Source organism: Xiphias gladius, chromosome 19 (assembly GCF_016859285.1).
Source record: "Xiphias gladius isolate SHS-SW01 ecotype Sanya breed wild chromosome 19, ASM1685928v1, whole genome shotgun sequence".
Taxonomy (NCBI): Eukaryota; Metazoa; Chordata; class Actinopteri; order Istiophoriformes; family Xiphiidae; genus Xiphias; species Xiphias gladius.
In genome coordinates, this window is record NC_053418.1 from 22,830,119 (window position 1) to 22,850,240 (window position 20,122).

At 42.8% G+C, this 20,122-nt stretch overlaps 2 protein-coding genes across 10 annotated transcripts; one reads left to right on the top strand and one right to left on the bottom strand.

Annotated features, from left to right (window-relative positions):
* Positions 1-1,915: 1,915 nt before the first annotated feature.
* Positions 1,916-11,780, bottom strand: ggt5a (gamma-glutamyltransferase 5a). 2 transcript variants are annotated; one of them, XM_040155162.1, is made up of 12 exons: positions 11,679-11,780; positions 8,563-8,690; positions 8,370-8,465; positions 6,942-7,128; positions 6,669-6,829; positions 6,285-6,431; positions 5,858-5,988; positions 4,734-4,918; positions 4,491-4,582; positions 3,194-3,300; positions 2,902-3,012; positions 1,916-2,814 (listed from the first exon to the last, which is right to left on the bottom strand). In XM_040155162.1, exons 1-12 carry the CDS (start codon positions 11,756-11,758, stop codon positions 2,668-2,670), a joined length of 1,572 nt encoding a protein of 523 aa, XP_040011096.1. In that variant the 5' UTR covers positions 11,759-11,780; the 3' UTR covers positions 1,916-2,667. The 2 variants fall into 2 exon arrangements, with proteins under 2 accessions (XP_040011096.1, XP_040011095.1); XM_040155161.1 differs by lacking the exon at positions 11,679-11,780 and adding an exon at positions 9,063-9,307.
* On the top strand, positions 11,483-19,692 carry asphd2 (aspartate beta-hydroxylase domain containing 2). 8 transcript variants are annotated; one of them, XM_040155164.1, is made up of 8 exons: positions 11,483-11,767; positions 12,050-12,187; positions 12,322-12,422; positions 12,924-14,135; positions 14,635-14,748; positions 15,055-15,181; positions 17,480-17,664; positions 18,980-19,052. In XM_040155164.1, the coding sequence occupies exons 4-7, from the start codon at positions 13,271-13,273 to the stop codon at positions 17,625-17,627; spliced, it is 1,254 nt and encodes a 417-aa protein (XP_040011098.1). In that variant the 5' UTR covers positions 11,483-11,767; positions 12,050-12,187; positions 12,322-12,422; positions 12,924-13,270; the 3' UTR covers positions 17,628-17,664; positions 18,980-19,052. The 8 variants fall into 8 exon arrangements, with proteins under 8 accessions (XP_040011098.1, XP_040011097.1, XP_040011099.1 ...); XM_040155163.1 differs by lacking the exon at positions 18,980-19,052 and having other exon boundaries at positions 11,483-11,581; positions 11,693-11,767; positions 17,480-18,491; XM_040155165.1 differs by lacking the exon at positions 18,980-19,052 and having other exon boundaries at positions 11,483-11,581; positions 11,693-11,763; positions 17,480-18,491.
* The last annotated feature ends 430 nt before the right edge of the window (positions 19,693-20,122 follow it).

Sequence of the window (20,122 nt, forward strand, 5' to 3'; positions counted from 1 at the left end):
CCCAAACTGCCCTTCCTACTGCCGTTTGTCTCTACAAATATGTTGTCATTTCCATTTATTGAAATTCAGTGGCCCTGTGTTCGTTATGAGACACAGTCATGACTGTTATCTATTGGTTATAGTCTATTTATAGTAGCACATAATGATTCAGTTAGACTGACCAAAACACTGCAATGCACTTTAAGGCACTATTCTTTTTATATTTCAGTTTTCTCCATAGCAAATACTCTGTGTACATTGTTTATAACTAGAGATATTTACAAAGCAGAAGCTGAAAGCGTACCTCTTTGAGGTGAAATGATGACCAAATGGCTCATGATTGTTAGAAGGATCATTAAAAACAAAAATCACCGGATATATAATAAATGTGAAAGTGTGTGTTATATGTGTTTGTAACAGTAAAATGTCTGATTACTGCTGTAATTATTTGTGTTATTGTTTTGGTGTTTTGTCTTTTGTCCGGGTCTGTAATTATAATAAGGACTCTAATGACTATGAAACTGAGCCCAGTGACCTCCTGCTGTAGGCTTGAACAGTAAACAGAAAGGGACGTGGCCGATGGGATTTCACCGCAAAACAGAAATTAGTCCAGTCAATGTAAATTATAATCTTTTACAACTTTTATGTTAAATGTTTAGTCTGAATAATGGAGAGCACTGTCAACTTGGGTTGTAGTTTATGTTACGTGTGTCAAACTCTTCCTTGTTGTAGCCTGTGTGTATTTGTCTCATGCCAAACACTAACTGCCAATAAAAGAACCGATCCAAACTGAGAAGTGATTTGTTTTATTTGAAGGTCTCCACATTAGAAGAAAAGAGTGTATCGAGTGGTTGCAACATCTGGGTCACAAGCACAACCTGCAGACGCTCACAGAAACAAACAGAGGATTTATTTATGCAGATTAGTCTGCATATAGGGCAATAAAAGAAATCAAATCCAACCATGCTGTTGGGATTGGCTGTGGCTGGACTTGTTTCCGAGCCAGCAGATCATCTGTGCCGCTGTGTGCTGTCAGGGAAACGCCTGAGCTGCCACCGTTCACCAGGGAAAGGCAGGGTGGTCATGGCATGAGGCCCTACCCATGATCCTCTCCTGGCAACCTTTTGTTCCTGCTGCCAGACATGGTAATGTGGCATTTGCAACAGGTGGCTCCTATAAGGTCAGGGCACAGTGTGACTGTCACACCCCCCCGAGGCCCAAATACCATGTGACAGGGCAACGGAGCCAACCCCGAAAATCACCAGGATCTTATTATCTGACCTTTTCCTGTCCGGATTGATTTATTTCCCCTTTGATGAAAAATAACAAAAAAACAATTTCTTTTATTTATTCTGTGAATTGAAAATATGGCTCACGCAGGCATTTGGACAGACGTGGAAAGTGCATCATATTTCTTCACAAACTTTCTCTGAAACTGGTCTCCTGTGTGTGTGAGTCACTATGTGATCTGATTATCTTTCCCCAGCGGCAGCATGCAGCTTCCCAAAAATGAAAAATCATTTATGAAAAAAACAGCACAGGGAAGCCATGCAGATTGTTCAGAATTCATTACGGCACAAAGAAATGGATTTACAGAGCCGATTTCAATAGCGGTGACTTCAGGTCAAAGGGACTGACCAGCCAGCTGAGGGCCGCTTTGGTGCATCAAAAAAAAGCACTTGCCATTATTAGTTGTTTGCCATAAATTGCAACCAGGATTTATTTATTTTTTGTCCTCTCATTAATTATAAGTTTTTGAAATCTTGTTATGGATTTAACTCTTCATCCACTTATTCTGTTTTCTTAGTTTTGCACCCACTCCATGCGACTAAACTCCTTTACAGTGAAAAGCATATGCAGTCCATCTCAAGCACTTTTTCTAACTGTGTTGGACTCAGTTTAAGAATGACGCAGACATCCATGTGTGTCTATAAAATGTATTTGAGTAATATTTAAAAAAAAAAAAAAGTTTTAGTCAGTTTGTGATAACTACCCTTCAAAGTATGGATGGCTAACACAAAATTCTTGCAGGATGTTATACTGAAAATCAGGTTTTAGGATGTTTTAGCATAGTATTCATTATAGTATATGACGGAGGTAAGCTCAGTTCTCCTGTACTGAGAGTGTGAATACATAATAACAGCAATGAACAAGTTGATGAGACAGTCTAAAATAGCAGCTATGTAGCTATTTCACAGTACAGTATAGCTATGTATTTTATGCCTCAAATATTAACATGAATGTACTATCAAGTCACTTGTATGAAGTGAAAAATGCAATGAATGAACAATGATCAGTACTGTCCCCTACTTTACAACAGAAACATGTCAGAAAAGGCACGAGAGATAAAAATGTGTACAGACAGTCTGAACAGAAGAGTCACAGGAGACCTCCTGCTCTTATTTTATGATAGTATCTGACCAGACACTATCACAAGTAAGAGCAGTGGTTTCTTCTTGCACAGTAAAATCCATCATGTCAGTGTTACAGTCAGAGGCCACATGTTTAACTGCTACAGGCTACTGTTAGCGTTCAGCTGAAGACGCCTGTAGCGCCTTCAGCGCCTTGTACAATGATTTTCCAGCAGGACAAATACCATCTGTTGCGGCTTTTGTGGGTTTGTGGCAGCAGGAACGTCTCTGTAACCTTTAGGCCATCCTGCATAACCAATGCCACTGACTCCCGGTCTCAGTAACCAGCTGCTTGGCCCAGTTTCCTGGCATCAGACACTGCACAGATACAGCCGTCCTCCTTCTCCACAGCGTTGACCACATTGTAGAAATGGTTTGCTGTTTCTTGATTGTGTCCCAAAGCTTTTAGAGCCTCGATTACCTCCTGAAGGGAAAAGAGTAGAGGAGGCTTAGATAGAACAAAAACAGGATGATGTGTTACTTTATCAAATAAAGGCATTGAATGTATTACCATGTCAAATTTGGGCTCAAACTTCAAAGCATTTTGAGAGTCGACAAAAACAACTGGAGCAGCGATCGCCTCCTTCAGGCTCTTTCCAAACCAAAGGTGGTTCATGAGTGTCTGGAGGAGAGGCACAACAGTACATTGTAATCTGCCAGATGGGAAAGTGATGATTACAGAACGGATTATGGACACGGTGAAGACACTCGTGAAGGCAGCTCTTACTATGACAACAGTGAGGGGCATTAGTCTGCAGCAATTTATCTTAATGGCACTCAGCGTGATTGCCATGGACACGTACCGAGGCGATCCCTGTCGTGATCATACTCCCGCCAGTCGATCCAATCACCAGCGTCTTCGACTCAGACTTCAGCACAGCGGGGGCCATGGAGGAGGGAGGCTGCTCCCCTGCCAACGCAACAAAAGCCTTGACTGACAGGACAGACGGCTACAATTCAGACTCATCAATGTGAGAAGGACGAGAAGACAATAATCATAAATGTAATCAGTCAAGTGCCTTTGAAGGCTGGGAATCACGGACGTACATCCGAGGGTGAAGGGCATTTATTCAACCCTCACATGTGACTTTACCTTTGTTCAACAGCTGACATCAGGCTACAAGGATGTTTCATCCTCTCTATAAAAATCATCACTTCTTTTGAATATGCTCCATACGTTTAATAAAACATCTCAATAAACTTCCAAAACAAACAAGTGAAAATCAAGAATACGCTACTAAGAGTGTTTATTTTATATAGATTGTGTTTCTACAATATAGCAATATTAATTCAGTGGTTTTCTTTTTGTCATTTTTGAGCAATTGAGGTGGAAACCTGAACTGTCAAACAAATTATGAATATTTCTAAAATCAACTAATCTTACTCTTCTGACCTTGTTAAAGCCCAAAATAAAATACAAAACATAGAAATTACCATTAAGCACTGTTGTTACTACTTCAAGTAAGGAAATGTTTCATGTTGCGAGGGCTATTCATGAACACTTATATTCCTTTTGTTTTTCAAAAGAAATGTACAGTATGTTATCCTGCATTGTGATGTTGCTTATGTGTGAGGTCAGTCAGACTATAAAGAGGTGTTACTCCTTGTTAGGCATCCACAGCCATCCAGACGGACTTATTTTGGGTTCGGGTGGGCAGTGCTGCCTAAGAGGTACTTTCAACACTGATCAAAGATATGGAGCACATGAAAATCCATTGTTTTTAACCAGGATTTACAGCTGGCGTCGCTGAGACCCCAAACAGGTTGAAATGAAGCTCAAAATAAAATTGAGAAGCAAATCTGATAATAGAAAAAGTCACTGAGTATCAAGAAGATAAAACAATCTCAGATACAGTAAAATAGGTACTGTCCCCTCCATCTAATCAAGACATTTAACTCTGCCCAAGCTCCTGGAGCTGCTCATTGGATAACATTGCAAGACCCCTGGGATTGAGAGTTTGTACGTATATTTTGTGTTCCATCCTCAGCAATCCATGTTTAACAAGGGACAGAAAGTTACTCTATGAATAAGAAAAAAACCATACCTGTACCTGTATTACTTGCATGATGGTTAAATGAAAATCATGCTGATATGATTACCAGGAGAGATGTGATCGACTCTTCCACAGAAGTCGGACAGCTCATTGTTGAGGATGACTCCAGTGCGCGGAGAGAAGACCTTGGAGCCAAATCTGTGAAGAAAATACATTAAACGAACTGGTTAGTGAGACTGTGACACTTGTGACACACACTTTTAAATCTCATTAATCCTCTCCTCTCAAACCAGCAGTAATATTTGATGGTTGGTTTCTCACTGTGAAATAACACTATTCAGATGCTGACATGTGGTTGATGGTGCTGGTGACAGACACAGCAGAGCCATCCTCAGCCAGCACAGACACATGCGTGGTGCCCATGCTGTCCGGATACGGGCCCGTGTTGTAGTACTCGGGATCATGGGTCCTGTCGGTGATGATCAGGCTCCGTATCTGGTCGGCAAAGCTGTCCTCTGTGAATTTCCTTGCCATCTGCAAGAAGTACAGAGCATTTTAAAAAACATGCCTTGCAAACACAAATTTTAAATGTAAAGTTATGACTGTATTTCAGTCTAGAAAAATTAAGAGGACAGATGAGTAGTAGGAGCGGGCTTCGAATTCTAATAGGGGTCAACACCCGTAGCTTCCCCCACCCGTAGCTTCCCCCACTTCAAGAGAGTGACAAACAAAACGCAACATTTCTTGGATCACCATAACAACACATGGAGGGGTTACAACCAAATGTGTTAGCTCATTTAGCTCATAAGGACTGGTGATATGCTCTCATACTATAAGCCTCACTTTAAAGTGGGAGGAAGGCCTGCTTCACTGGGGTTGAGGATTAAAGACTGAATAGTTCTTGGATTATTAGTAGCAATGGTGGGAAGTAAGTAAATGCATTTACTCAAGTGCTGCACCCTTGTACTCCCCTTGAGTCTTTCCATTTTACGCTTTATACTTTTACTGTACTATATTTCAGAGGGAGACACTGTACATTTAACTACATTTCTTTGAGACCATTAGTTACTTTGCAGATTCAGATTTATCATTTTCAGATTTTTGTTTTATACAAAGCACATGATGAACAAATAAAATATCGCGCTTTCTTATAGATCAGACTTAACAGTGCATAAAGCCGTTGAAATGAGCTCCAGCTCCAGCTGTTCTGTCAAATAAGTAGATTTACTTTTGATCTTTTAAGCACATTTTGCAGATAAGACTTCTAGACTTTTGCTTAGGTAATATTTGAAAGCAGGACTTTTACACTGGAGTACTGCTACTTTTACTTAAGTAAAGGATCTAAATACATTTTCCAACACTGGTTATAAGCCATAACTAAACTTCACTACTTAAATGTAATGGTGATGTTTCCAGCAATAGCATGTGTAACTTTGTGCACAAATGTTCACAGGAGCATTTTGCGATTCTTACTTCTTCTGAGTTGAACTGTGGATCCCGGATGTATTTCTTCAATCCATTAGCAAACTTAAAAGCTTCAACATAGCGGTGATAAGCCAGAGTCTTTTGTTCACCTGTCAGAGATGCTGAATTCAGGCCATATCCTGTGAATAAACACAAATTGGGGTTTTTTTGTTTTGTTGTTTGATTTTTTATTTAATTTAAGTGAATACAACTTCCAGAGAATGGGCTCGATCCTTTTCATGCGTGAAACAAAGACACACAAATTCAGCATTCAGTCTCCTTATATGAGTAAACAACTCGTATATGCAACAACCAATAAGAGCGTTAATTTGGCTGGATCTGTTCAACGCATGAACATACTGTAGCTACCAGGCTTCATTATGTGATGTGAAAGTGTGGATGAGCAGCAGCTCTACAGTCTGTGTAGAGCAGGAACCTTTCATAATGTTAAGGATGAGGCTGAGGAGGATGCCGCCTGCAGGGGGTGGAGGTATGTACATCTGGTACTCTCCCAAAGAAACAGTCCACGCATCAGTCACTGTCACTTTATACAAATCCAAGTCCTGCACCGTGAGCGTTCCTCCTGAGGAAAAACATTGAAACAAATGGCTTTGCTAAGCGAAACTGAAGAAAACGCATCTGACCTCCACATAATCTAGACTTTTAATGGATCCAGGCAGCTCACACTGCAGTCCGTGAGTGATCGCTGCAGTGCTTTACAGACTCGATTGATTTGTTCATTTGTAATTAGATCACTGTGCCAGGCAGAGATAGAAAATAGCAGGAAAAAGAGAGTATGATGAAACCCGTCTCACAATACCTGCCTCCTCTATGTCACGGATTAAATCCTCTGCTATACTTCCATTGTAGAAGACATCTGCCCCGTGATTTGCAATCATCTCAAACGTGTCAGCCAGTTTCTCAAACTTCACTACATCACCAGTCTTCAGCAAGTTCCCATCCTTATCTGAATATAACTTCCTAAAGGACAAACACAATGAGAGAAAACGTCACTCAAATGAAGAAAGGTGAAATGTTCATTTTTTTGGTCACCATATTTTTTGGCTAACGGTTCCGTGGGTGTTTTTCATACCGTAGTGACTGGGTCTGGTTCGTATCAATGTATTGGATGTATCGACCTTGGACTGGAGGAATAGGAAACCCTTCTCTGGCCAGTTGGATGGCCGGCTGGAAGAGGGTGGCCCACGGTAACTTCCCATAAAGCCTGTGTGCCAGTTCATAACCTCGAATTTCCCCTGGGACCCCAATCCACTGGCTTCCTGGATGGATGGATGGATGGATGGATGGATGGATGGATGGATGGATGGATGGATGGATGGATAGGTAGGTAGGTCAGTGGTAGAAGGTTACTACATACATTTAATCAAGTTCTGTTGTTTCACAGTTTTGAGGTATCTTTACTCCACTATACTGATCTAACAGCTAATGTTGCTTGTTACTTTTCAGATGAAGATTTTAAAGTAAAAAAACAAAAAACAATGGAATTTTGTGTACAAGAACTTCATTTTTTTCTTTTTACCAACCACATTAATCCTCTCATGACCCCGAGGAACCTGACCCCTAGGTTGGGAACCAGTGGACTAAATCAAACTGTATATAAAGTATCAAAAACTACCTCCACCTCAACCAGCTACAGCTGTAACATGCTTTACCTCCTTCTATATTGTTTCCAAAAATGTATTTTTTTGATAAGCCTTTTTCATAACCTTATTCAACTGGGGTACATTTGTCGGCAAGTGTGTGTTTACTGTAAAATAAAATAAAATAAAGTAAATCAAAATTAAAAAGAAAAAGAATTTAAACAATTACAACAAATACCACCAGTTAAGAAAAAGCCATAAGATAAAAGTGAGTTTTAAGAAGAGATTTAAAGAGGATACTGAGTTCTACCACTGAAGAACCGGACAGCGTGGGCCTGGCCACCTTTAATCAAATGGTGGGTCAATAGGTACAGCAGAAAGAGAGATAACGTCCATATTGTTTTTAGTTCTTAACTTACTGATATTGTACACTAAACATTATTAAACACTTGTACAGTCTACTAATGTTCTCCTTGTATCAGTTAGAGATCAACTTAAATAGGCTTACAAGCAGAAGTACAAGTTACAGCAAGATAAACAACTATGAGGACTGCTGTTCCACTGTGTGTGCGTGTGTGGTCTTGGCTCCGAGCCAAAGAAGAAACAGACGGTTGCATGTCCAAGAAAGGACTGATAGTATCTTCAGCCCTTGACCTGAAATATATCTTTCAACTTTGTGCCCTAATGTGGTATATACAGGTCTCTAGATGTGAACCATGCTGAATTCCACAAAAGAAAAAGAGTTTGAAAAGAGGAAAATGTTTATGCCCATCCCATTCCTCCAGAATGATAATGCGGGAGCCCAGTAACCCAGTAACCTAATATCTAGCACAGCTGCCTGAGCAAGAAAAACGAGCAAGGTCGCCCACAAAGGGATTAGGAAAAGAAAACAATTAGACGTCTTTCTGTCAGAGCAGTACCTGACACCAGCTGGAAGGTCTTGGGACATGTCTTCAGCAGGTCAGATTTAAACTTCTGAGGTACAGTCTCTCTGGAGTTGATGATTTTCACTTTCCCTTTGGACAGAGGAGATATTGGCAATTAACTCTGGCACCGCGGCAGGGCAGTCGTTAGTTCTGCGGTGTTAGAGGGATGAATGAACGTGTCTGTTACCAGAGCGGTCCATCACCGTGAATATGGACCCCCCTCCGATGCCCATGCTCTGCGGGTTCATGACGGAGGTGCAGAGCAGCGCGGCGATGGCGCCATCTATCGCTGAGCCCCCTCTTTGAAGGATGTCCCTGGAGGGATTTCACGCTCATTACTACCCATGTCAGTGTACATGTAGGCCCTGTTTTTAGTCAGGCTGCATGTACCTGCCAAGTGAGGCAAAGTTGTCTTTATGTTTCGCATAGGCCTTTTGTTATGTAGAGCACATCCCGCTTCCTTGTTATACAATATAACAGTCTTCTGATAGTTTTGTAAGTGCAGAGAAGCAACAATATAAACTGGTAATTTATTACGTTTTTAACTGGTAGGTAAAGTTGATCTTAATAAGAAGTTGGCTCCCTAGAAACAGAGCTTGTTTACTGTGCGTAATTTGTGCGTAATTCATAACCACTGACCAGTAGGAATGGAGTTATCTGAGTAGCCATAAGAAAAGTGTCACTCACCGTCCAATCTCTGAACATTTCCCTGAGTCTGCAGCCACTGCAGCACTTGAGAAAGTATCAACGGGACACTTGCGCCTCAAAAGCAGAACAATACACACGATTATAGTAACCACGCAGAGCAGCGTCAGTGCGCGACAAGTGTACACTCTCGCCTTTGACCTCGCCATGGATGATACTACCAGACGGCTCCGCCGGGATGCGGTCTCATCTCTCTTTTATAGGTGATCTCCTCTGAAACATTACAGCCTCACTGACTGACTGACCGGCTCGCTTCAGCAGAAGGGGCGTTCACTGGAAGGTGTGGCTCCGCCCTCCGCCTGGAGCAGCGGAGGGCGGAGGCAAGTCTGTTGAGTCACGCCTGAGTAGTTTCAGCCTCAAAACATGCTCTGGCTCCCCGGGTCGGAGGTGTGCGCTTGTTGCGCACCGACGCTGCTCCGAGCGCGCGCGTAGCTGTACTTTTGGGGCGCGAGTGTCCAGTTGATGGACGTCACCCTGGTAACAGATGGCAGGTGTAACCCGTAGACACACCCCGCGGCTCAGATAAAGTCTAAATGCACAATAGGAGATCCAAAAGGAAAACAGAAAGGCAGCCCCCACCTGGACTGGTGCCAGGTCTTTGAACCTGATGACAAATGCAAACAACTAAGAAGTCAACGCACTGAGAGGTAAACACGCACCGAATCATCCGGGTGACTCGGCGGGGGAAAACTGATTTTTACATTATTTTCATGTTCCACATTTAAGTCCGTTAAAAGCCAGCTTCTGGCTTTCCTGCCAGCTTCTTCTAGAACATGAGTTCTAACATGGAGTCGCTGTGCCTATTTCTATGAGTCTCCACGCTCCACATAAAGCCAGATACGAGGGTCACGGACTATCACCATCACACTGCCGCGCTACGATCGCTGCGGGGCGAATTCCAGGCACGCCGCGATGCATCCTGGGAAATGCTGTCTGCAGTTGTATCGAACTGTAGTCGCCGGGCGAGCCGTGAGACATACGGAAGAGGGAGGCTTTTTTCAGCCGAGTCAAGCCGCCCAAAGATATCCAATGCAATACCGGATACAAGGTCATTTTGCCTTCGAAGTAAAAGAATAGACCAGCGTTCGTTCGGAAAACAGAATCTCTATGCTTTTATGAGTTTTAGGAGCATACGATTGTCATTGTCGGTTAATCTGCCAGTTATTTTCTTAATTCATCGATTAATGTTTTGTCTATAAATTGTCAGAAAATTGTGGAAAATGCCCAGAGCCCAAGTAAACATATTCAGATGGTTTGTTCTATCCAACCATCAGTCTAAATCCCAGAGATGTTCACTTTATTATCATATTTGACCAAAAATTAAAAAAAAAAAGATCAAATCCTTACATTTGAGAGGCTGGACGCAGTGGAGTTTGCTTGAAAAATTACTGAAATAAAGACTCAGTTATCAAAGTTGTCGACGAATCGATTAATCAGCCAAGCATTTCAGGTGTAGCATCCAGGTACAGGGGGAAATAAAAATTGATAAAAAACAAAATAAAACAAAATAAATATTGTTTTAAACATTCTCAGTGGGATAACTACAGTGCAGTCATTTAGACTAGGCTCTTGCAAAAGCCCGAAAACACAAGAGCGCTGGCCTGATTCAAATTTGAACGTCCTAGCCATGAAAGTTGAATTCACCCCCAACGCTAATGATGGATAAAGTTGGAGGTGAATCCTTAGTGGCGTAAAACGTTGAGGAGGCACAAGCGTGGACAAATGTTTGCCAAAGACATTCTCCCAGTGACACAGTTGGTAAAATGGATGTTGGATATTTAAAGGGACCCTCCACCATTATCTCACAGGTCAGTTTACATGTTATGGAGAATACTACCCAGCCTGGGAAAACAGGTGTATAATATCCTCTGTGGCTGTGGAGAGAGCTTTTTTTTTTAACCCTGATAATATCACAAGGGCTATTTTGAGATTTTAATAGAACTACTTGCATTTGACAGAAAAGCTGCATTATAAACTGGGGGGATGGGGTTTGACGGATTGGGGTATATCATATGGCAGAGATAGTCTAATGGAAGCTGCTACCAAAATGCATTATGGGATTAGTAGGATTAAGTGTGTTTGAAACTTAAGCAATACCAGGGACTGGAAGTCTTTGCCTCCTCTGGTTTGATTTTGACCTTTTTTTTTTTTTTTTAGAGTCTGTCTCTTGCAAGTCCCCCCGATTACACGGACATGAATTGCTAAATTTCTGGAGAATTCCTTTTGTGGCTGTGGAGACGTACCGTGTTAGAAAATATATTGACTTTTAAGTGGAAGCTGTTGCGCCACAGCTTTGTACGGAGATAGGAAGGAGGTCGGAGTTCTGGCCCCGTGAAGTTTATTTTGAAATGTGCGACCGGAAATAGTGTTGGGTATCCCTCTGGCGGCTTGACGCTGGGTGGCTTCCCCTGGTGGGGCTCGAGTATTTACAACCAAATGATCGGAAGCCTGTCCGACGCCGCTGGCCACCGCGGACAGGCAGCCAGGGAGTCGGGCCGTCGGTAGGACAGCTCTCGTCTTTTTTTTTTTTCTTCTCAGTTTAGTTAGGACCTCTTTTTCTTCATTTTCCTATAATGTTGGCAAGTGATACCGTTCTACCTTGTGCACTGCAGTGGTGCGCAGCTTCGCCCGAAGGAGCACCTGTGCGCCTCTCCTCTCCGCCGGCCACAGTCATGCATGTTGAGTAGGTATGGATGCAAACCTGTGTGCGCCAGTCGGCTCACCAAACGTCCACGTAGCCCCCAAGTGAGGGAGACGCGGGCTCGGTTACCGCCGTCTGCTTGTTTACCGTGGCTTAGTGAGCCTTACAGCTCGTCAGTGTTTTGGTCATCAGTCCGTGCGGCACCGTGGCCCTAGCGGCAGTAGTTCTGTTGGCCAGTTTACGTGGAAACGCGGCAATGTTGGAGGAACAAGGCTTGGCGTGTATTTATATGTGTGTGTGTGTGTGTGTGTTTTTTTTTTTTCTTTAGATGGCTTCAGGGTCGGCTTTAGTGGTCAGTCTGTCCTAAAAGCAGCCGGAGTGTCGTGGGGGATGTGGGGGCGTCTTGCTGCTGTCAGACAGGACGTAGGGGAGGGTCTATCGGAGCAGGATTACCCGACCATTTTTGGTGAGAGCGCATCGTGGAATTCTGATCACAGTTGACGCATTGCACTCCGCGCGTTTTGGCTGCCTGTCCATTATCATTATATAATCATACACATGTAATCCAGTCTTTTTTCCCTTTTTTTTTTTCTTACTTAGGCAGCGAACGATTACATAGACTACACCTCGCCCCCCTCCCTGCCCGCGAGGATCCATTTATGCAGCTCCTGCTGAGCAACCTATGAATGCCAATTATAAATGTAGGTGGATATCAACGCTGTTTACGTTTACATAATTCACTCTTTTGTGCGCGTGCATGTGAGTGTGTTGCGCCAAAATATACAAAAGGGAGGCATTTGTGTTAAATGCTGCACTGTGCCCATGACTCATGGTTTTAAACAGTGCAGTACAGGGGTGTGTGTGGAAGGCTGAAATCCAAATTGTCTCCAAAATGTGTGTGTGTGTGTGTGTGTGTGTGTGTGTGTGTGTGTGTGTGTGTGCCGGGATGCAGTCATTTTGAAGTCCACGGTGTGTGGGTGAGTTTCAGAAGGTATGTTTTACATGTGGTGGATACAGGATGGGAATTTGCTGTCAAACTCTGAGGAAGATATGGTTCACAGACAAAAAGCAATGCATCAGATGAAGTCATTCATTCACATTAGACAGAGTTTGGAGCATTGTATGACATCTAAGCAATGTCAACTACAGCATCCTCTTTTCCTCATATCCCTCTCTTCTCTCCTTCTGTCTTTGTTTTTCAGAGAACAGATAACCCTAAGGCGCGGTGTCTGTCTGCATTTGTCTGAGAGAACAAGAGAGGGAGCAGCACAAATACCGCACAGCCAGACATCATGCAAGGAGAAACCTCCCCTCGCTGCAGAGTGCTGAAATGTTAGGACTGAAGAAAGAGTGTGTCCGATCAAATCAGCAGACTATTTACATTAGGGGGTGCGATAAGAGCTGCTTGACACTAGATTCACTAGCACCCTGCGTGTGGTTTAGGGCCCCTGTCAGTCACGGCCAAGAAAACCAAGACAAGACGCGTTAACTCATCTTCATCAGCACCTTTTTTTCCCCGTCAGATTCAGCAATCCAGAAACGAGCCGAGATGGAGTGGTCCCTAGAGAGCGTGAGGGAGATGGTGGCCGGAGGGATGCAGTCTATAAGGGAGTGTGAGATCTGTGCTTTTGCCATAGCCATGTGTGTGCTGCTGCTGTTTATGTGGTATTGTTACAGGGTGGGCCGGGAGCATGGTTCCAGCCCCTTGCGTGGGAGGTATCTGGCAGGGCCTGGCCGGATTGGAGGGGTGGTGGGGGGCTTCATGAGCTCAGACTGTCGTGGCAGGGGGAAAGGGAAACATGGATCAATGCTAGAGGAGCAGAACGGCTTCGCTTTCTGCCAGTCGTCGGAGTGTTTCCGCTGTACCAGCGCTGGAGAAAGTCTGAACCAGAGGCTCTATCACAGCCTGCAGGATTACGCAAAGCGCTACACGTGGTCAGGTATGGGCAGGGTGCATAAAGGGGTCCGTGATCAAGGCCGATACCTTAACAGCCGACCAACCATCCAGAGACCGGAGGTCTTCTTTCTCCCCGACCTACCGTCAGCCCCTTTCTTCTCCAGGGAGGTCCAGAGACACGACGTGGAGCTGCTGGAGCAGAGCTTCCCCGCCCTTCTGGCCGAGTTTGAGAGCATTTACCACCAGCCTCCGGCCCGCAGCGGGTCCTCCCTCCCGCCGGGTTGGAAAGCCAACAGCACTCCTCGTGGGCAGTGGTGGACCTACTACCTGGTCAATCAAGGCACCCCTCTGGTTCTTAATGTCAGGAGATGTCCGCGGGCATGGAGGGTGCTGGGACAGCTGCGCACCTTCATCGCCAACAACGTGTTCGGCAATGCCTGCTTCTCTGTGCTGACGCCTGGAGCTCTGATCACTGAGCATTACGGTCCAACAAATGTCAGGCTGCGCTGCCACCTGGGTAAGAGAGCGAAGTGTTTAGTGAGCTGCAATTGATTCAACCATGGGATGTGTGAGCCTCATTTGGTGTAGAACTCAGCACAACAGCAGATGATTTCAACAGTAGGCATGTTTAACTAGGGAAGAGGAGCTACCCAGTGAATCCGCTGCTGTATTGTTTAGACTAAAATCCTGAATCCTCTTGAGTCATGGAGGCACATGGCTGAAATTAAGTCGCTTATGCTAAAAAAAAAAAAGTATTGTTTTCACAGCACCTGAGCTTTGATTCTATTTCCGTCTGTACTCTGTAAGACGGATATAAATAGTACTGTTTATTGTTGTGTAGGCAGGATCTTTTGTGGGATGCTTTAAAACAGCATACTATAACGATAAAGGATGCTTTAAGAACAGAACATTTTGTGTGGGATATGTCACCTGGGAGGTTGGTTAGCAACACAAAATGTTTCAAAATGCCTTGTATTTAGTAAGTCCCGTGGATGTTGTTTTTTTTCCTCCGGCAGGCCTCAGAGTGCCCTCTTCCTGTGAGCTTGTAGTTGGTGGAGAGCCACAGTGCTGGTCTGAGGGCAGCTGTCTGCTTTTTGACGACTCCTTTCTCCACAGGGCCTTTCATGAGGGTAAGAAGGGATTAAAACGGCATTGAAAATTGAAATGGAATCTTTTTATTGCAGTCTGCCCCTTCTGTTTATTCCTTGAAGGAGGATTGACCCAAAAGCAGTATAATCCAATATCATTAAAGAAAATGGAGAGCTTATTTAATACGAGTTTGTTATGGGTTTCAGTTCAAGACCATGACAAAATCTGGTTTTTCGTTTTTCTGCTGCTATGTATCTGTGTGTGTGTGTGTGTGTGTGTGTGTGTGTGTGTGTGTGTGTGTGTGTGTGTGTGTGTGTGTGTGTGTGTGTGTGTGTGTGTGTTTGTAGGCGGCGCAGAGGATGGCCCCAGGGTGGTCTTCATGGTCGACCTCTGGCACCCCAACGTGGCCGCTGCCGAGAGACAAGCCTTGGACTACATTTTTACTCCAGGCCGTTTAGAGGACAAGGAAGGGAAGTAGGTGTGAGTGAGAAACCATGTCCAAGCGAGAGACAGATGGCCTTTAGGCAATTGTCTGTAGGATTGGGGAGCAACTCTTTTCTGCCTCCAGACCAGCTCTCACATTCACTGTGTACATATTCGCTGATTCATACAGTATCTCTCATAACTCTCCCTAGCATATGAACCAAACATTGGGCCTCTTTTATCAATCATGTTCATCTATTTGCCTGTTTAGTAAAAGACAGCCACACTCAAAAGTACTTGCTACATTTTCCAAAACTTAGCAGGTGCACGATTGTTCATGCAGCCATTTTATTAGTTCTTATTAAAACCATGGCAATGACATTTTAGGTTATATGTTGTCGTCATTTTATTTTAAATAATTAATTGTTCCGTGAATTTGCATATATGTAGATGAATGTTTTAACTGAACAGTAAAACTTTTGCCCAGTGGTCAGTTTCCACCAAATATATGTTTTCACATTTCCACTTCCCTCCAACTTTGGGCCAGTTCTGGAGCAAATGTATTTTTAGGGAAGATTCTATGTACAGTTCATATCAGTTTTCGTTTGGTTGTTGCTTGAAACAGTTCAACAATTTGACGATAGAGTGCTAGAGATGCTACAGATTTGATAAATGACTCTTAGCGAGCCAAACAAAAATGTGTCACAATCTTGCTGTTATGCTTGACAGCGTAAATGGGTCCAGAGGCCAACCTGTTCTATCTAACTATACATGAACTGGAGTCATTGAGTGAGCATTTATGGGCCCCAAACTCTTGTCGTTGTTTTGTGTCTCAAAACAACACGACACATTACTTTACACCTAGCATCTAATACATATGACTAATTCTTTTATATTTATTGTAACGCCTGCATACATTTCCACAAGGGCTAAGAAATGTGATCACTCAGCTTTTTATATTACTCAATATATCCAGTCCCACTTCAAATAAAAATTTTGATTCTAACCAAGACACGACTGTCAGTGGGTTTGCGCATTTTTCCTTTCAGGGGCACCCACTTTCAAATGCACGACAAACTTTCAACCGTTTAAATTTTGATGAATGATTGGACACTCTCCTGCTTGCCAAATGTTGTCACATTTTCCGGGATTGTAGCATTAATCATGATTTATGTAAAGACACAGAAAAAGTCATGCTAGCTAAGGAACCATTGCTAGAGCACTGGACGGTTTTCTGTGGAAAAGGTTCTAATAGACACATTAACCAAAAGTCATTGACAGAATGGTACAGAATGATTAAATAGGCCAATGTAGGATATTTCTTTAAATCGAATTCTGAAGTTGGTTAGTTACAGGTTTGCACAGCTGGGATTTTATGACATCTTGACTAAACTGGCAACTGCTATTGGCAAAGTGCTATGACAGTGTTGTAACAGTTACAATGACGTGTTCGTGTGTTAAGCATTATTGAGGCGAACAAGATTCATCCATATGTGGTTTGATAACTGAGGTCCAATGTCAATCATGACATAAATGTTTACAAACGCAGCTGATGTCTCTGTCATGACTTCTGGTGTGGTAGTTTACTGTGCTCCCCTCTGAAAATCAGTCCTGCTTTCACAAGACATGGTTAGAGAAGCACATTTTTAGGTCAAATTGTGTGAGTCGGCCTGTGCTGTAACACTGGAGATGAAGTGTTTTTGGTAAATTTACTAAACTCTTGTAATTTGGTTGTATTTGATATCCGGTTTGTATTTCTGTAAATAAGGTTGAGGTAAAAAACTGACCAGTCTGAGATGTTTTGAAATGATTGTCTTCAATGCTATGACTATTGTGTTGTCTTGATTTACAACTAAAGTGATTGCATTTCATTCTCCGGAAATCATTTTGATAGATTAAATTTGTAGATTCTGTAAAATGTTTATGCAGTATTATCTCTGTTGTTCTTTGATGTTTTTATTTTATCATTCTGTAATTTTGCAGCACCATATGGTGTCCATTATTAAAGCCACAATCCTTGAAGGGGCAATATGTAAGTATTTTAGTTTAAAACATTCCAAACTTTAGTAAGATTATCAACAGAATGCGAAGAAACAACAGTTTTGACGTAATCTCAAAGACGTCTATGTATTGTGTTGCAGGGATATCTACTGAAGTTAGCATGCTAACCAGCTAGCCTCGGCCCGTCCCGTCTCATAATAGCCATTTGTACCTCAAGAGGCAACAGTGAGTCACTGTAGCGTCCAGTCTGCCCCTCAGTCCAACGTGAGAGGATGAAGTAGTAAGCTACAAATCTGTGTGGCAGCCATCCTTCCTCTCTCAGTGACATTCTTCCACTCTTTCCTCCAGCTCAGCTATTGATGCTGCTGCTCCAGCTGCTCTCCCTCTCCCTGGCGTTCCTCTACCTCTCGTGGCTCGTCCTCCACTCCTGCTGCCACTACAGCTTCCCTGTCTCTCTGACTGGGGAGACTGGGTGCAAAATCGTCATCATCAGTAACCGAAGAAAAAAGCCAGTTACATAATTAAATTGCAAGGTAAACCTGTGTGGAAAACATTATTCCCCGATCCACTCAGGTTCGGCAACATGTCAACAGCTGCCCTACGCTGAGGTTAGATTTATTCAAGCTAACGTTAGCTCAAAGTGAGGGTGAGGGTTGAAACTTGGTTGTGATTGGCCAGTGAGCACAGTCCTGGAACACACGCGGCACGCTCTCATGCGCACCCTGAATGACAGGTACACGGAGTGGGCCAGTAAAGAGGCAGACAGGGCAGTTAAAAGAAAAATTACAGATTTTTTGAGGTCCACTGGCCCAATGGCCAGTCCGACTATGGCACAGGGGAAGGGGAGCAGGGAGGAGAGACCAAAGAGTGCATTTCCTTATTTCTTACAATGGGGTTGGACACCCCAACTTTCTGGTAACATGCTGCCCCTTGTTTGTTTGGAGTATGACTTCGACATTGGCCAATTCTTACACATTGCCCCTTTAATTGTTCAACAGCACTTCATGGAGATACACTGTGCACAGTATAAAAGGTAATGAAAATTAATCTTCAGCAGCTTCCATCTGTTCAATTCTGATGTTTACAAAAGTACAATCATTTTACAAGCTGTTTACAACATTGGACGACACTGACACTCACATTGAGCTGTTCATAATTAGATTTAAAATCAAGAGCGATGTTAATCCACTTTAGAGTATGAAAACTGTCATTTCCAAAGCATTTGCTTTAATTCTACAGTATATGATGGGGCAACCATTTTGTTTACATTTGGATTATGGATTTGTCCTTTACCACATTCTTGTGTGGATTTTGAACAGTATTTCTGTACATTTAATAAATGGTCAAGTATCTTATTTAACCAGCTGTTGTCAAAAGTGTCACTTTTACACAGATAACACAGACCTGAATTACAGCCAAGACCTGAGATCACCTCACACTGTATGATTTTAACTCTGGTACATTCGGAATGAACCATTTCAGAAAAAGAAAAAGTCCTCTGAGAAATGCAACTCTGGTATTGATGATACACTTTACAATATAAAGCAAGTGGACAAACTAAATAATGTTGCCTCTTCTCAGTCAGATGAAGTTTTATAGCAGTGCCACAGGGAGGCGTAGGTATGCAATGATGTTGTCATTGCTCTGTTTCCTCTTTATAACAGCAGTTATATCCTATCAGACCTGTATTGCCTCTGTGAAGTCATGAAATGAAGCCAGAAGCACTAAAATGCTGAGGCAACAATAAATAAAAACAGCAGTGTCATCGTTACTTGTAAGACTTGGGTTCATGGTTTCCTGAAGAACATACATACAGGTTAATATTTGGTGCTACATCTATCTCCACAGTCAAGGAAAGGAGTTCCCAACACAAATCAGCATCCTTCACTGGGTATCACCAGTGGATTCTCCAAAGGTGCCGTCTACAACTTCGACGGATGGAGGCACATGTTGATGTGAGGCTGATGCCAATAATCACCACTAATAACACCTAACTCATGTAGAGAGTCTGTAGTTTTGGTGTCTATAGACTGCATGTTTTGTGGGCACAGAATTGTTTTTTGTTACAGTTTCACAGCTCTAAAGGAGACTATAGTAGTTATTGTTACATTACTGCCCTGTATCCAGATGTGTGAGTGAAGCTCTTTATACTGGATCATGGTGGGAGGGAGGGCCGATTTAAAGCTCAGACAAAGATATGTATGCACAAGGATTATCCTTTCAGCAATCTGCATTCACATGACTAACTCATTGAATTTAAAATAGTCATAAATAATAATAAATGATCAATGTAATAAAATGTGTCCCTCATAAAATAGATCTGTGTGGGCGGATTAGCTGTAGTGGGATCCAGAGACCTCTAGGTGTAGCTGATGGGGTCCTTCGGGCCCCTGATAGAGTGAACAATTGTTTAATACCATCTTCATTCTCATGCCAAGAGACACAACTGCATGAACATCTGTGAAATCCAATAGTTCGGATGTTGTAACACAGAGGACTTGACTTTTGAACATACTGTATGGTGACATTTTTATTGCCTTATAATTGTTACAGTTTAATGCAATGGAATAAAACGGTTACAGTAACTGGTGTTTCTGATATTTTGTCCACTGGGAGGACAAAAAAATATATATATACAAACACTTAAAATATTAGACAGTCTCTCGTGCCACATCGCTTTATGTGGCCACAAAAATTACAGTAGATGAGAGTTACAGTAGAATTAACTGTAAAAATTCAGCATCAGCATCAGGGACGGGATATTATCGCAGGTGATGGCCTGTATTGATGTCCATTATTTTTTTAGGGATTTTGTGTCTCGACCATTAAGATTAGATTTTTCTGCTTGCAGAGGATCATGACAAATCTCAGTTTTGTGGCAAAATACATGTCTGAGGCAACGGGGAGAGTTTTTTCATCTCACGGGGGCTCCGCGATGCAATGTGTATCTATCCGGTGTGTCTCTGTCATGGAAAAGTTTAGCCCACCACT